This window comes from Ochotona princeps, chromosome 30 (genome assembly GCF_030435755.1).
Source record: "Ochotona princeps isolate mOchPri1 chromosome 30, mOchPri1.hap1, whole genome shotgun sequence".
Lineage (NCBI taxonomy): Eukaryota > Metazoa > Chordata > Mammalia > Lagomorpha > Ochotonidae > Ochotona > Ochotona princeps.
In genome coordinates, this window is record NC_080861.1 from 5,105,952 (window position 1) to 5,121,301 (window position 15,350).

The 15,350-nt window shown below is 42.5% G+C and overlaps 1 protein-coding gene across 1 annotated transcript in view; it reads left to right on the top strand.

Moving 5' to 3' along the window:
* Positions 1-15,350, top strand: part of CPNE4 (copine 4) — a 277,997-nt gene that overhangs the window by 177,689 nt on the left and 84,958 nt on the right. The window contains exons 4-5 of the mRNA XM_058657050.1: positions 9,642-9,713; positions 11,718-11,792. Of these exons, the coding sequence (XP_058513033.1) occupies positions 9,642-9,713; positions 11,718-11,792 (147 nt within the window). The remainder of the gene's footprint in view (positions 1-9,641; positions 9,714-11,717; positions 11,793-15,350) is intronic.

Below are 15,350 nucleotides of genomic sequence, written 5' to 3' on the forward strand. Positions count from 1 at the left end.
ATCAGGGCTAGTCAGTGTCTGTACCCATTGTGGTTTGACTTCTGGGAGGTAGGCATTGCTATCCCCACCGTTTTACAACTGTGCAAACGGAGATGGAGTAGAGGCAGATGAGTTGTCCAAGGGCATATGGGTGTTGCAGAGAAGAGCCTGGAGCTAATACAGATCTGGTTAGCTGCAAAGCCCTTCAAGATCTTTTCCATGTAATTTCATTGCAAGATGTTTTCCTTGCCCTCCTTGATTTCTCTGATAATTGTCAAGAAACATTTGCTCCCTTCTTCATTAGAGTTAGTGGTAGAGTGTCTAAAACTCGTTAGCATTCCTTACTGTGTAACACTGGGGCACAGTTCTGTAAGTATGGTTCCCATTCCAGCAGGATTCGTGTTGCCTGGTAACTTGGAAAGCCAAATCGCAGTCCCTCCTTGGCTCTCCTGAATCAGACACTCTGGGGGTTGACTGCTGGTTTTGTATTTTACTTATTTGTCTTATATAATACAAAGATGATCTGAGGGATCCTCTTGCAGAAAACTAGCCTTGGATGTCTTCCCTCAAGGTTTTCATGTTGAGTGTATTTTAAATATCATATGGCTTCTTGGATTGGGTCAATGTGAGAGCCATCACTCCGTCCCTCTCACACACAACTCCAAGAACTTGATTTTTACAAACCTAGTTCCAAGAATATGTTTCATCTCAGCTTCCTTTTCACCCTCAACTTTGTTGAGCAGATTCATGATCCAAACTCACTGGGGCCTCAGGGTCTCATCACTGCTTTTCCTGCAAGCATCGTCTCTTCCCTATCACATGGAGGATGCTTAAACAGCTCTGAAGTCCTCTCCTCTTCACTACCGTGTGCTGGGCAAATCTGTGAAAACCAAAAACTTCCAGATTTATGTCATTGTCAATGGAGTCATTGACAATTGGACTGTTTTTGTGAGGTGGAGGTGGGGAGGGGTCCCGGACCTTATCCACTGTGAAGAGGTCTTGTTCCATATTCCTTCGGAGAAATGGTTCTCAAACTTAGACATGCATCTTAATCACGCAGTGGCTTATCAAAGCAAAGCTAACTGCTCCTTGTCCCCTGTCACCCAGCATTTCTGATTCAGAGGACTTAAGGAGAGACCCAACAATTGGCGTTTCCAAATTCCTAAATCATGATGATTCTGCTGGAAGGGAGATTCTACTTTGAGAACTGTCTATTCCTGTGTATCATGGTTAAAAATACTAATGAGTCTTGGAACACTAGATGGCTGATTTTAATTGAGAAAGAAACTAATGTTTGGGGAGAATTATGTAAGAAATGGAAGGCAGAGAAATCACTTACAGAGCAGGGGAGAAGTTGTTTATAAAATATATAGTTCTATCAAGGACCCAGCACATGGCTTGCAGTTTATGTTCTTGGTGAAGATCCTGATTTTCAGACTTTGTTTCTTCATTGGGTGTGGTTGAATAGACCCAGTAGCTGGAGTGCTGATTGCTTTCCTGACATAAGTGAATGTTAAATTGTGTCAGCTACCATGACTACTGAAAGGACCTGAAGATCATGAGTTATAGGTGATCAATGGGGATTTGGTCTAATTGTCTAATGCTTGAATGCCCCCAAATGGTGGACACCAGAGTGTACTGATGCTGACGGTGCTATCTAAATTGAACGTAAGATCCACAGCAAGCTCTCACCAGTTGTCATTGTGTTACATGCCATCTAAAGCCCTCATGGCATGAAATTGATGGCCCAGGGAAGTTAAATTCACACATTACAATGGGAAACACACATCCCTGCTGCTTCTCTCAGTGAAGCTTTCTCAGACGTTGCAGAATGAACCACGTGAGTGATGAATGATGTCAAGAGCAGATCACTTCATCTCAGCGCCCGTGGGCTGGCCGAGAAGTTCCAGCCAGTAGTGTGGCATTATCGTGCTGCCTGCGATGTGCTCACAGGCAGGAGGGATTCATGGAGGGTGGCTGCTGCTGAGCCAGGCCTCCAGGAGGAGTGACAGTCTTTCTTACCTTTGGCCTTACTCTCTTTTGAGGCAAATCATCTTCAACTCAGATCACAGGAGAAATTGCTAGCATCCTCCTTTCATACTTTTAAGTCTCCTCCACAGGTTCAGTGTCTTGGGTCTTCCACCAGCTCCCTGTGTAACTATTTGCTAACCTTGCTGGTGATGAAGTGACTTCATCTGCAGAAGCAAGGCTTTGGATAGGTCCTCTCTATATGGTTCCAATGCTCAAAACTAATGCTTCTCAGCCTCCTATTTCCTTTTTCCTTGTTTCTGACATTAATCACCTCTCCATACATTCTCATCCCTCTCCAGGAAGCTTTCTGTCTCCTACCCACCTTCTCACACTAAGTCATAGATATCATTTCAAAGATTGTTTCTACAACATAGATCTGATGGTGGTGGGGAAGAGATTCATTGAGTTAAGACATTGAGAGACTGCAGTGCCAACATCTCATGTGAGTGCCGGTTGCAGTCCAGGCTGCTCCACATCTGATACAGTTCACTGTGAATGTGCCTGGGAAAACACCGAAAGAGGATTCAAGTGCCTGAGCCCACACCATTAATGTGGGAGACCCAGATGGAGTCCCAGGTCCATGGCTTCCAGCTGACCCAGCCCTTGGCCATTGATTGAAGCCATTTGGAGAATGAATCAGCAGATGAAAGATTCGTTTCTCCTCCCCTCTTCTTGATTTCTCTGTGTACATATGACTCTGTCTTTCACGTGAATAAGTACATCTTTTCAAAAGAGCTGTATTTGGTGGTTGTTACAATGGACCTGTGCTTGCAGTCCTTGCTCCACGACCACTGCTGGTAACATGGCCAGTCATCTATCTCTGGTGCAGAGGAGGAGGGCAGGAGATCTTGAACAGAATGCCAGTTGGCAGAGACTAATACATCAATACTGAAAAGCAGTTGCAGGTGTTTTCCTTGATCCATGAATGCCAGGCTGGCGTGACAGTTGGCCCCATTAACCTCTCCTCTCACCTCATAGCACATCCTAGACCTGCTCATTCACTCAGGAGCCACGCGTGGCATGAGGGTTGAAGACAGCTGTTCGTGACCTATGCCACACTCCTGCTTTTGTTCCCAGGCAGCTGCCGGGCTCAGAACAGCTGGCTGCATACCTGAGCCACACCCCTGTCTCTGTGTTCTTCCCTTCCTTTGCCCTTTGTGTCTCTCCTACAAAAGCTGGTTTGCTGCACCTTCTCAGTTGCCAGCATTCTGGGCTTCTTAAATGGAAGTGTGGCGTCCTTGCCCCAGTCCTGAAGCACATGGCACAATGGTGTCAAACCCAGCATTGTCAACATGATGGTAGGGAATTTTCTGAAATTCGGTATCTCTAATGTCAACCCACCCAAAACACATTAGCCCCCAAACCATTTCTCTGTGTGTTTTTATTTACAGAAATATTTCTGAACTATTTATAAAGTTGACTACCAATATTTCAAAACTTGGAAGGTTTCTGGATTTTTCTCCTCAGATTGAGACTGCTTATGAAATGTACCTAACGATTGATAATCTTTACTTGTTACCCAGTGTAGACGTAAGACTGATTTCTCCCTGTCTTCTCTCCCGAAAGGGGGATAATATCTAGGTAGTAGGATAATGGGGAACTTGTGTCACACCTGTTTTCCTGTTTTCTCCAAAAGAAAACACTACATCTACACTGCATCTGTCATGAGAAAAAATTACATTAAATATGAGTGAAAACCTTGGATAAAGCCTGCCTACTTCAACGAGCTCAGTCAAGTGGAAGAGACAGTTACATGTGTCTTGGATGGATCCTCAAACACATTTTCCAACAGCTTTTAAAGTTGTAAGTCAGGAATAAGGACTACCTGCCCCATGGACTTTGTAAGGCCCACAGTATCGTTTGGTCTGTCCATGCTGAGGCGACCAAAGGCAGGGGTCAAAATTGCGTAAATCCATAGCAGGCTAATATTTAGGTTAATACTTTTGAATGGGCTGCAAATGGTGTTATAATCACACAAACATCTCTTTCCAGAAAAAAATATATGCTCCCTGCCCTTGTACGGAGTTTTTGCAGAATCTGTGCACTTTGTCAGATGGTTGAGATGGGTTTGCAGATCTTTAGGGCAAGCCAAGGTCCCTACTGCTTTGCTCACAGACAGGAGAATTGCCTATGCTGAGCTGATTCTGATGTCACCAATAACAGAAGAGTAATGCCTGCTTCCCATATCGGGTTGCCTCTTCAAGGCTACACTACTTTGCTTCCCATCTGGCTTCCTGATATTGTGCCTGGGAAGACAGTGGACAATAGTCCCCAGGTTCCAGTTGTGGCAACTAGGAGAGTGAACCAGCAGATGAAGGATCTCTCTTTCTCTCTCTCTCTCTCTCTCTCTCTCTCTCTCTCTCTCTCTCTCTCTCTCTCTGTGTGTGTGTGTGTGTGTGTGTCTCTCTCTTTCTTTATCTCTCTCTATCTCTCTCTCTTTCTCCTCCTCCTCTTGTCTCCTTCTCCCAACTTCTCCCATTCCCTCTATCTCTGTCTTCTCTCTTTCTATTGCTCTGCCTTTTAAATAAGTCTTACTTGCTGGGAATGCAGACCTATCTTTATTCCTATATTATGTAATAAAGATAATAATAGTCCTTGTTAAAGAAAACACCAATGGGATAAAAAATAGAGGGTTGGGGACAAGGTAGGTGTTCACTTGGCTAGGAATGTCAAGGATGCCTTTTCTGAACATGGTCAAGGATGCCTTTTCTGAACATGGTCCAAAATAAAGCCTGAGTAGGAGCTGTACAAAGATATCCAGAAAACTATCCCCGCTGGGACCAAGAGCAAAGTTCTAGCAGCCTGCCAGGCCTACACTGAAAGCTTTGCACCAACACTCTCATTCGCACTTGGCAAAGCCCCTCTCCCCGTTAAGCTTTGTGCCACTGTCTCATTTTTCTGCAGACTCCTTGAATCCTAAAGTCATCTGTTTGAGTGCACATCATTTTCAAGTAGGGGCATGGGTTAAAGCCATGCCTTCTGAGACCATATCCCCAGCTCAGTTGCTCAGCAGTTCTGTGGCTTGGCCAGTCTGCAGACTGAGGCCAAGATGTATACTTTCCTTGGACTGTCTGCTGTTTTCAGCCACCAGGGCTGTGATACTTCATTACACCTGACTTAGCAGACAGATACACTCTCTATTCCTCAGTTTCCTCATCCACAATACTCAGTTGAAAGGGCCACCATTGGAATTTGTTACATAATGAGCACTCTCGAGGTCGTATTTGATCCTTTCATAACTTTGACCTTGGTTATTATCTTTGAGCATCTGGCTGCTTTACCTGTTAACTGGTAAGAATAAAATTACCTCAGAGCTGGAGTTTGCTTATGTCCCTTCAACCTGCTCAAAGAATCTCCTCAATTTTCCTTGGTCTTATGATATCTTAATAATTTGTAGACAAGTTACAACTTTTCAGGGGGTGCTGCTAAAGCTGCCACATGCCCTTGACCTGAAAAATCCCTCTGACCTACATGTGGGACTTATTAGAAATGTGGCCCTCCCCAACTTCCTCGTGCTTGTTCTGTGATGTGGCTAGAGGAGTGAGGATAGGGTAAGATGACACAGTGTCCTCTGACAAATAATGGAGCCGGGTCATTGATAATGATGATGGGATTTTACCCAATAATTAATACACAGGCAGCCTGAAAATCCCTGTTTCCATTTTCACATCTCTGTCTTCACTCTGTCCCTTGTTAATGAAGTCAGAGAAATGGTAGTACCCTCTAATTATACTTGAAGTCATTAGAATTTAAAAATATAAAAGAAAAAGAAAATGCTGAACATATAAAAAAATGGGGATGGTGGTTCTAGTTTTCCTTTTTAAAGCTTTGTTTGTTTGTTTATTGAAAAGGCAGATTTACAGAGAAAAATTTTCCATCTACCAGCTCACTTCCCAAATGGCTGCAACAACCGCAGCTGAGCCAATTTGAAGCCAGGAGCTTCTTCCCAATATCCCATGCAGTGTAGGGCCCTGAGACTTTGGACCATCCTCTGCTGCCTTCCTAGGGCATAAGCAATGAGCTAGATTAGAAGTGGAGCATCCAAGACATGAAACAGTGCCCCCAATGGTTGTCAGCACTTGGAGGTGGAGCAACATTCCCATCCCAATAGTGTTCATCTTAATAAAAATGGAATCAAAGCTGGTGTTGTGGTAGCAGGTAAATCCATTACCTATGATGCCAGCATTTTTGTGGCTGCCCCACTTCTGATCCAGCTTCCTGCTATTGGGAGACCTGGAAGAAGTTCCTGGCTTCTCCCTCCAACCTGGTTCAGCCCTGACTGTTGGCAGCCATCTGAGGAGTGAATCAGCAAATGGAAGATTTCATTCACAACAACATGGGTGGAACTGGAGGATGTGATGTGGAATGAAATGCCAGGCTCAGAAAGAAAAATACCACATGTCTGCATTTATACATGGAAACTAAAAGTTGACCTCATAGAAGCAGAAAGTAGAATATTGGTTATCAGAGCCTGGAAAGGATATGGAGGAAAAGATGAGAAGAGGGTAATTAATAGGTATACAGGTACAATTGGACAGGGGGATAACTTATTTTTTCTTTAAAAAGTTATTTATCTGAAAGGCAAATACCTGTTACCTCCCAGGTGAGTGTTAGCAGGAAGCTGGAGTTGGAAGCAGAGTCGGAACTTGACCAAGGCAGTCTGATATGGGAGTGGGCATCCTGAGTGGTGTCTTAAGCGCTGTATCCCATGTCTGCTCCAGGAGGTGTGACTTCTAACATTGCATAACATGGTAGGGTAGAAGCTAAGGTAGACAACAACTAACTGCCTGTTTCAAAACAGCTAGGAGAGAGGATTTGGAATGTCCCAACCCAAAGAAATGATAAATGAGAAGTACAGATAATGTCATCTGATCATGACATAGTACATTCATATATGGAAATGTCACCCTGTACCCTACAAATATGTACAATTGTAAGTGCGAATAAGATATATTTCTTTAAGAAATGCATTCTTGGGGGATTTTTAAAAAATCTTAATGACAGTATGCTTGAGAGGCAAAGTTCTCGGAGGTCACTGTGTACTCAAGTGAGGTTGTAGGGCCTTTGCATCAGCGGTTGGAGTAAGGAATCCTAGAAAGGGGGGAGGGTAAAGCACCAAGACAAAAATCCATTGCGGACCATCTCCCTGGAGTCGGTCTGGTTTCTACCAGGCGCAGTGATGTCACTCAGATAGCTTAGGGAAATGTGAAGGTAAATGTTCCCCTAAAACCAGCTGTCAACAAGGCCTTCCTTACGTATCCTCAGAGACCCTTTGTCTGTTGGTTCTCCCATGTAAGATCATACAGATTTAAGAGATTAGGCATGGGCATGTAGACTAGCAGTCAATATTGTTAAAGTACCTAGAGACAGAGAGCCAGGTAGCAGTCCGTGAAGGAATGAATCTTGGCTTCACATTTTACAAGCTAGATGTGTTGATCAGCTCAGGCTGCCTAATGAGACACCGCATCACGGACTGTGGATCTCTGAGCAAGTGTCCTAGGTCTGCTACGCTGAGGAATCCAGGCCCTCTCACTGCTTTCCTCTAGCTTGGGGGCCTAGCCGTTGGTTTAATAGTTTTCAGAACATTGAAGATACTTCTTTACCAGAGTTTCTGGAGTCAAACACGGGTAAGGTATCTGATTACATGCTTATCTCTTATAACCAGAAGTTTTGCTAAATCCTCTAGGGATTTAATCTTATGAGTTCTAACTTTATTCACACCAAGGTTTTTCATGTAATGTGTTTTTCCCATTCAAGGAATAAAAGTTTTATAAAGCATGCCTTGGGAATTATCAATTCAGGCTAAGAGAACTGTGACTGTAAACTACTGTGAGTGGTTTCTGGCACATAGAAAGTGTTCAATAAATATTTGTTGTTGCAACAGTCACAATAAAGAAAAAATTTTGATGATATTTTCAGTAACAGCAGGGAACCGTCTAGTCCCCAAAATAACTGTCTTGAGACTTGGGAGGAAATTGTAGCTAGATAAACACTCATGGAAATATTGGCCAGGAAGTTGTTGGTTCTTTTGGCGTTGTTCATTCCTGCATGAAGCAGTGAGTCTTCATAAGGACACACACTGTCACAAGTCCCTGTTCGCATCACCAGGGAAGAAGTATTCCCTCCCACACCTGCGAGCAGATACAGATCGGAAATGGCATTCAGTATCCTTCTAGTCCAAGCCTTCTGACGAGAGAATTTCAACTTGTGCTTCCTCTGTCTAAATTTCATGTTGTTATTGAATGCTAAGGTTTGCAGCTGTGGCCCCACTGCAGGGTGAAGAGTCAAATGAGAGGACTTCTGACAAGTGCCTCCCCTTTAGCTTTGGTGCTGGGCGGAGCTTAGTATTTGTTGTCCTTGGTTGTCAGCTGCAGCTGGGCTGAGCCTTGTCACTAACATTCTCATCCTCTGACAAGCCCAAGGGCCGTTTTGAACCTGATGCAATTGCTGTAGTGGCAACAAAGCCTTCATGATCAATGGAATTTACAACAAATAGGCTCTCTCTATAGATCACCACTGCAGCTGGGCATCTCTGCTATGTTTTTTCTCTGCGGTGCTAAGAATGGCAACTCATTGCTTGTCCATCAATATTACAATGAAAGGTTTGAAACCCTAATTACTAAGTATTCTTTGGAATTGAGATGGAAGCCTAGAGGCCGACAAGCAAGTTTTTTTTTTGTTGTTGTTGGTTTGTTGCCAGCTTGATGGGCCACGTGTATACTGAGTGCCCATGTACAAGGACGGGGTGTTTCTTGGGCAGTTGCTTGTCTTACTAACATTTGCAAAAGGCAAGATCCAGGATGTAATAATAGTCTCCTCATTTCCTACATCAGAAGTGTTAGTATTTCTACATCCTTTAAGAGGGAAGAGAAAGAACAATGGCCACCCCTCTCATTCTTCTTAGAAGGGAGATAGTGTGGGCCTTGGGAGTCATATTCTGTAAAGACAGTCTGCCCACTGTGGTTTGTTGGTGACAGGGTGATTAACGATGAAGTTGTTGGGGTCCATTGAAGTCACGGCAGATGGAATCCAATGGAGATGAATCACAATGGCACATATCTGTGAGACCAGATGCATTTGGGATATGGAATGTATTGTGTTTCTTTAGTCAGGTGTTAGCATGGCTACTGCTTACCAATGACCCATATTTCATCTTTTATTCACGTGTCTTCCCCACCTTGCTGAGAGACTACTAGAGAGAAACCATGGATCCACGAGGCCAACATTTTACACCTGATTTTCCTTACCACACTATTCTTAGAGTCTAGCATCAAGTCCAGTATACATGGGGCTAAACGAATATTTACGGGATGAATGGAGCATCTGCCGCATGATATGCAATCTACAAAGGGAGTGTCAGTCGCTGTCATTGATGTCACCCCACCTCCCACTTGGCTGAGTTATCTCTATTTTCTTATCCACTCTCTCATATCACACAGTGATCTAGGGCAGAAATAAGTTGTTTATGGTGAAGCCTGTGGGCAAACCTCAGACTGTCCACAGACAGAGGTGCTGTCATCATTTATAATTTTATGTAGAGCTGTGAATGCGGGATTGTATGGAGGAACAACATTTTAAAACTAGCATTTATATGACTAGTATCTCCACACTTTTTTTTTCCTTCTGTGCAGATTGTCTCCCAGAGGAAGCTGTCCAAGTCCTTGCTAAAGCATGGGAACACAGCAGGAAAAGCCTCCATCACGGTAAGCACAGCGGTGCTGCCTGGACGGAACAGCTGGCCCAGAGCAATGCCTGGGAAAACAGACCCGGTCTATTGGCAACTGAAAAAGATCTGAAAAGAAGAATACTTACTTATACTAAGCATTTCCACAAAAATTGAGAAAGATGAAGTTATTGAGAATAGGAAGAATATGAAATTCTCTGGCACTTTAAGATCATCAAAGCTACCTATCCCTGTCTTTCATTTTTCATTCTAAACAACGTTTAAAGGCCATCTAAAAATTCTACATATTAGTAGAATACCATGTGATGTCTTATTGTCCAACATAGTAGTACTAGTATTGTGCAATCAAAGTAACTGTATATCTCTCTTCAAATCTTTTTGTTTTCTTTGCTAATTGAAAAATATATAGTATATTAACATCATCTCTAGGTACCCTGTTATTCAATAGAATTCCAGAACCTTTTCCTTCTACATAGCAATAACTTAGTAAGCCTTAATAAAATTTTCCTCTTCACCTGCTTCCTCCCCCATCTTCTGATAACCACCATCATATTTTTCACTTCTATGGGAAGATCCAATGCAAGATGCGTCTCTACTTCCAAATCAAAGATGGACTCCCAGTGAAACCATTTAATATATCTTGACAATAGAATGTTGGACTTTCTTCCATTGGCCATACCTACAATGTCAGGATATACTTCAACATCAGAAATATAAGCTTATGCTTGTTTGTGAAGGGCTATACTACTGTAACAATATAGAAGAAATCACTAGGGGGAGGAGATTAGGAGGTAGGAGAAGGGGAAATCCCAGAGCCTATGGAACTGTATCATCAAATAGGAAAAAAAATAGCAAGGACCATGGGCTCACTCTCAAAGCCCACCGACTCCATAGGCCAAGGTATGACATTTGTTATGGGTCTTTCTCAAGAGAACCAAACTTCTCTAAAACATATTGAAGCCACTCTTGCTCCACCTGTGCCCAAAAAAATTCATTTCTTAATTTTATGTATTTCAGTGCTCTTCTTAATCTTGGGTCCTAGGATCCAACCATTGCTTCCAGTAGCTGCTGTAAAGAAATACTTGAAAGTATGTGGAAAATTCCCTAGGCTCTGCAGATGGACTAGATTGAAGTTGTCATTCAATGCAGATACCTGAGATTTCCCCATACTAATGATTATTTAGAGCATACAAACCTAATTCAAATGGAAAAAATCTCAGCTCAAATAGAATTCATATAAAATTGAATTAAATCTCAGAGTTTGGAGACCAGGTTAATAAAGATGCCATCTGTTTTGGTCCCTGAGTGCCTATGAAATGTTGACATTATTTGTATAAATGATTCAACCTTTTTGCAACTAAGGAACCCCTAGATTTTTGGTGCTTTAACAGAAGATAGATTGACTCAGCTATGTGGGCCCCTCCCACCCATGTGGGAGACCCAGATGGACATTATTGTTTCTCTGTTGACTTTGTTGTTGTTGTTCAGTTCTGGCCCAAAGGGTCTCAGAGTCAACTGCTGTTCAATATTGGAAAATGGCTTTTGTTAATGATGAACCTCTTTGAGAATCATACAACTGTAGGTCTAGAAAGGACAGAGACCAGGCTATTTCCCTAGCCCTTGCTAGTCTGACTCCAAGTAATCAAGAAATAGTATTGATTTTCCTTGTTTATAACTTTCTGATAGGAAAAAAAAGAACTTACCGTTCTGGTGAAAGTGCCATCCAAGCTCACATGTCTCTAAAGAGAAATGCTCATCTAAGCTTCTCCCAATCTATTCTGGCTTGAGTCACATTCTCATGCTCAGCAGAAATATAACCCAATTATCTACCACTGTAGATTCCGGAAGTTTCCCTTGGGCACCTGGAAATGCTGTAACATGTTCAACAGGATTGTGGAAAAACACCCTACCCAAATCTCTGTGTTTGTAGAGTTTCTGACAAGACAAGCTAAACTTGCTTCTGTGTTCCTGAGATAAAGGGATCCACCCTTTACTACAGCTAATATGCACCTTTTGCCTTTAGGTGATTGCTGAAGAATTGTCTGGCAATGATGACTACGTTGAACTTGCATTCAATGCACGGAAATTGGATGACAAGGTAAAGTGTTTGACATTAACCTTGTTGAAAGAACTAATAAAGCTAGCCACGCAATTTAATCAGATTCCCCCCTGCAGCTATTTTTCCCTTTCAGCCCACATTATTAAACCTGTCAGAGATTTCAAAGAGGTGTGCAAAGTTAAGCTTTCCCCCAAATTGAGGAGCACTTATTGGGAAGGTAGGAATTGGATTAAAATAAGATGGTTTTATTCCACTAAGACCTCATTTGCTTCCGAATGCCATAGACCAGATGTGCAAAGGAAAATATGATTGAACTCTGTTGGTAGTGGCACACCAAGGGAAAAGAGAGGCTGTGAGAGGGAAGAAAACTGACATTTATTAAGCAAATATATTTGCCAAGTACAGAGTTAAGGGCCCCTCATGAAGTGTCACATTTAGTCATGTGTACAATTCCCATGTAACAGTTATCATTGCCACTCTTGCAGTTGAGGAAAACAATTCAGAAATGAAGTAACTTGTCCAAGGTTACTGCAACTATTAGTCCAGATCCTCTCCATAGCTACTAAGACAACATGAAATATACATGGGTTTCATTAGGAGTAACAACTGCTTAGGGATTAGACTGAAGTCTGTTGGAATGCTGTGCAGTGTGAGGAATAATCAGCCAGGCCTTAAGGGAATCCTGGAGCCAAAGTCGGTAATGGGGGAGTCCGTGTCTCCCTGGAAAAGGTATGTTTTAACCATCCCCAGGTATCCCACAGGTGCGAGGAAACTATGGGAAGCCTGGCTGGGGTATAAACGGAAGAATTGATTTAGGAGCACAGACACAGGGGCCATTGTTCCCTCCCACTCCTTGTATTTCAAAGTTTATGAGACACATCCTAGCCACCATTCCATAGTGAAACTGAGAATTTGGCCTTAGACCAGTCTACTTTCTATATGTAGCTCTGTATGTAGAATTTTTACCCAGTCACAGGCCCTATTTATCTACATAGAAAAAAAATAAGTTCTATTGTCTCCACACCTTAAAAAAGGGTGGTGTCCCACCCAGCTTTAAATTATGTCATCTATAGCTTCCCTCCCTCCAACTGTATTCTAAGTAAAAAGAAATCGCATCCATAAATGTATTGCTGTAGGATCCCGTTTTCCTAGAGTTAAACCAGACAGTTGGCGATTTGAGGATGCAGCTTCACTTCTTCGAGGACGAATAGACATTAGGTTGAAACTGTTGAATGTCTTGAGGAGCCTGTATCACTGTATATTTCATTTACTTCTCCCCTGGAGAGAATATTCAGCCCATTTACACATTTATGGCTTTTTTTCACTTGATTATTTGCTCATTTATCCAGTCATTTATCATTCATGTATCAAACTTGAGTGTTTGTTATGTACAAGGTACTGGGGAAAATACATTTTCCCCAACCACCATATACTGTAGCCAGGATATTATTGTAGATGCTATGCATATTCTACCATATTGTAGATATTGTAGCCAGGATAGATTGTGAGGAAAGATCCGGAATATCCTGCTGAGATTCATCCATTCTGCCTGGGGATATCAAGAAAAGTTTTATCTTCATGATCATATCATATTTGCATTCCTTAAAGTTGTCGCTGGATTGTGTGAAGTCTTCATACACTGACTTTCTTTTGAGTTAGCATGAGGTGGGTGCATAGTACATTGATGCCCAAGAAGGTGAGCTTCAGCTCTAACCTCATCATGACTGTAAAGCTTCTTCTCTTCTATCATCATCCCACACTAAAGAATTCACCAAACAACAGCATCTTCCCTGGTACCATTATAAGTCATTGGGTCAGCCTGTAGTAGATTTAAGCTACTCATTTAAGATTTTGTGATGATTTCTTTCCATTTAGTAGTCTCCTAATTACCTCTAACTAGCTTGTATTACAGTGTTGAGGGACATGGGGATTTGGCCATGGACCATGCTCTCGTATATTTGAAAAGTTTCCCTTTGGACAAGAGCACTCATTTGCAGAACTGAACCAGCTCCCTGTAGTACTTAATATGGTTCTAATTGGCCATTCCCATCAATGGTTGCACTGATTGTCCAGGGCCCTGGGCACTGTTGAGCTTCATTGCTGCAGTAATGTAGATTTCAGTTGCTTCATAATGTTGAAAGGCTGGACCAGCAAGATCAACTAACCAATAACAGCTATTTGGTATCTATATGGCGTCTCCAGTATTGCCACACCTCTTACAGGGTGACTGGTTTCTCCCAGGAAGAGCATTGAAGGAAAACTGAGTGGAAACACTGGGGCCTCTCCAGACCACACCTATGGCGTCATCTGTCATCACCTCCACTGCATTTGGGGGATTGGCAATGAGATGTGAGACTTGCCCAGTTTAGTTGAGTAGGGAGTTAGATAGCATGCATACACATGAGTGTGACCAAGTCACATAGTAGGAAAGCATGTGGACAGTATACCTTGTGGTAGGCGTCTCTGAAAAATGCGGTTTGCTACACAGCATTTTGTCATGAACCAGAAGAAGGTAATGAAGTTGACATTGACCATAGCTGGAAAAAGCTTTACAGAGTTTCTCTAGGAAGGCCCCGTTTGTGGTCTTTAGTGTTAAAAATGATATTGCTGCCTGCACGTTAGCAGTTGAATTTATATACATCGATTGAACATAGATACAATGGATAGAAAACATTCCCAGATAAATAAAGCTCATAATTTTAGTTGTGTTCATGAGTATCCAATTAGTAGCCAATTTCTACAGACATTTAAATATTGCAGTATGAGTATGTAAGAATGAAGGGCTGGTTCCAGAGCAGACATTGATTACAGGAGATCTGAGTCCCGGCACCTTTGCAGGAACTCTGGCAACCCCCAACCCAAGCACTTTTATCCTTCATTTGCACAAACTCCTCACATCATTCAGCTGCTTTCTCTCACAGCTGAAAAATCTGATGTTCAGGACTATGAAACAAGTCGCCTTGAGAGAGACCTACCTGGGTTGCTTGAGTGAAATCTGAGTCTTCTTCAGCATACATGGGTGTGTCGGGACCACCTCACACACATGATGTCCACACTTGTAGTTGTATCCACCGACAGTTCCTATGATGTGAAGTGGATGGGGTGATGTGTGAGCCAGCAAATTCTGCCCTCCCCCTATCCTGGGAGGAGCCAGATAGTCAATATTTTAGCCTAGTAGGCCATATGTTCTCTGTCCTAATGCTCAATTCTGCCTTAGAAACATGAATGCAGCCCCAACCATCTATGAGTCAGTGTGGCAGTGTTCCAATAAAACTTTACTCACAAGTACAGAAATGGGCCAGATTTGGGCTCTGAGCCATAGAAGGATGAGCAAGGCTCTAAAGCAATGTAAAATTTCTCAGTGTTGTGCTGTAATTTCACTGTGTTTAAGTACTTTTGCCTAGGAATAATCATCTACTCTGCATGAATAAGAGAGTAGTAAAATTATTGAACATCTATAGTGTGTCCAGTCAGAGTAATACATGCTATTTCTCAAATGTGTAACTGTATTCTCAAAACGAAGATGTTTCTTTCCATTTTACAGACGAAGCTAGTGAGGTTCAAATGTCGCCCCAAGTTACAGGACCAGTAAGCTGT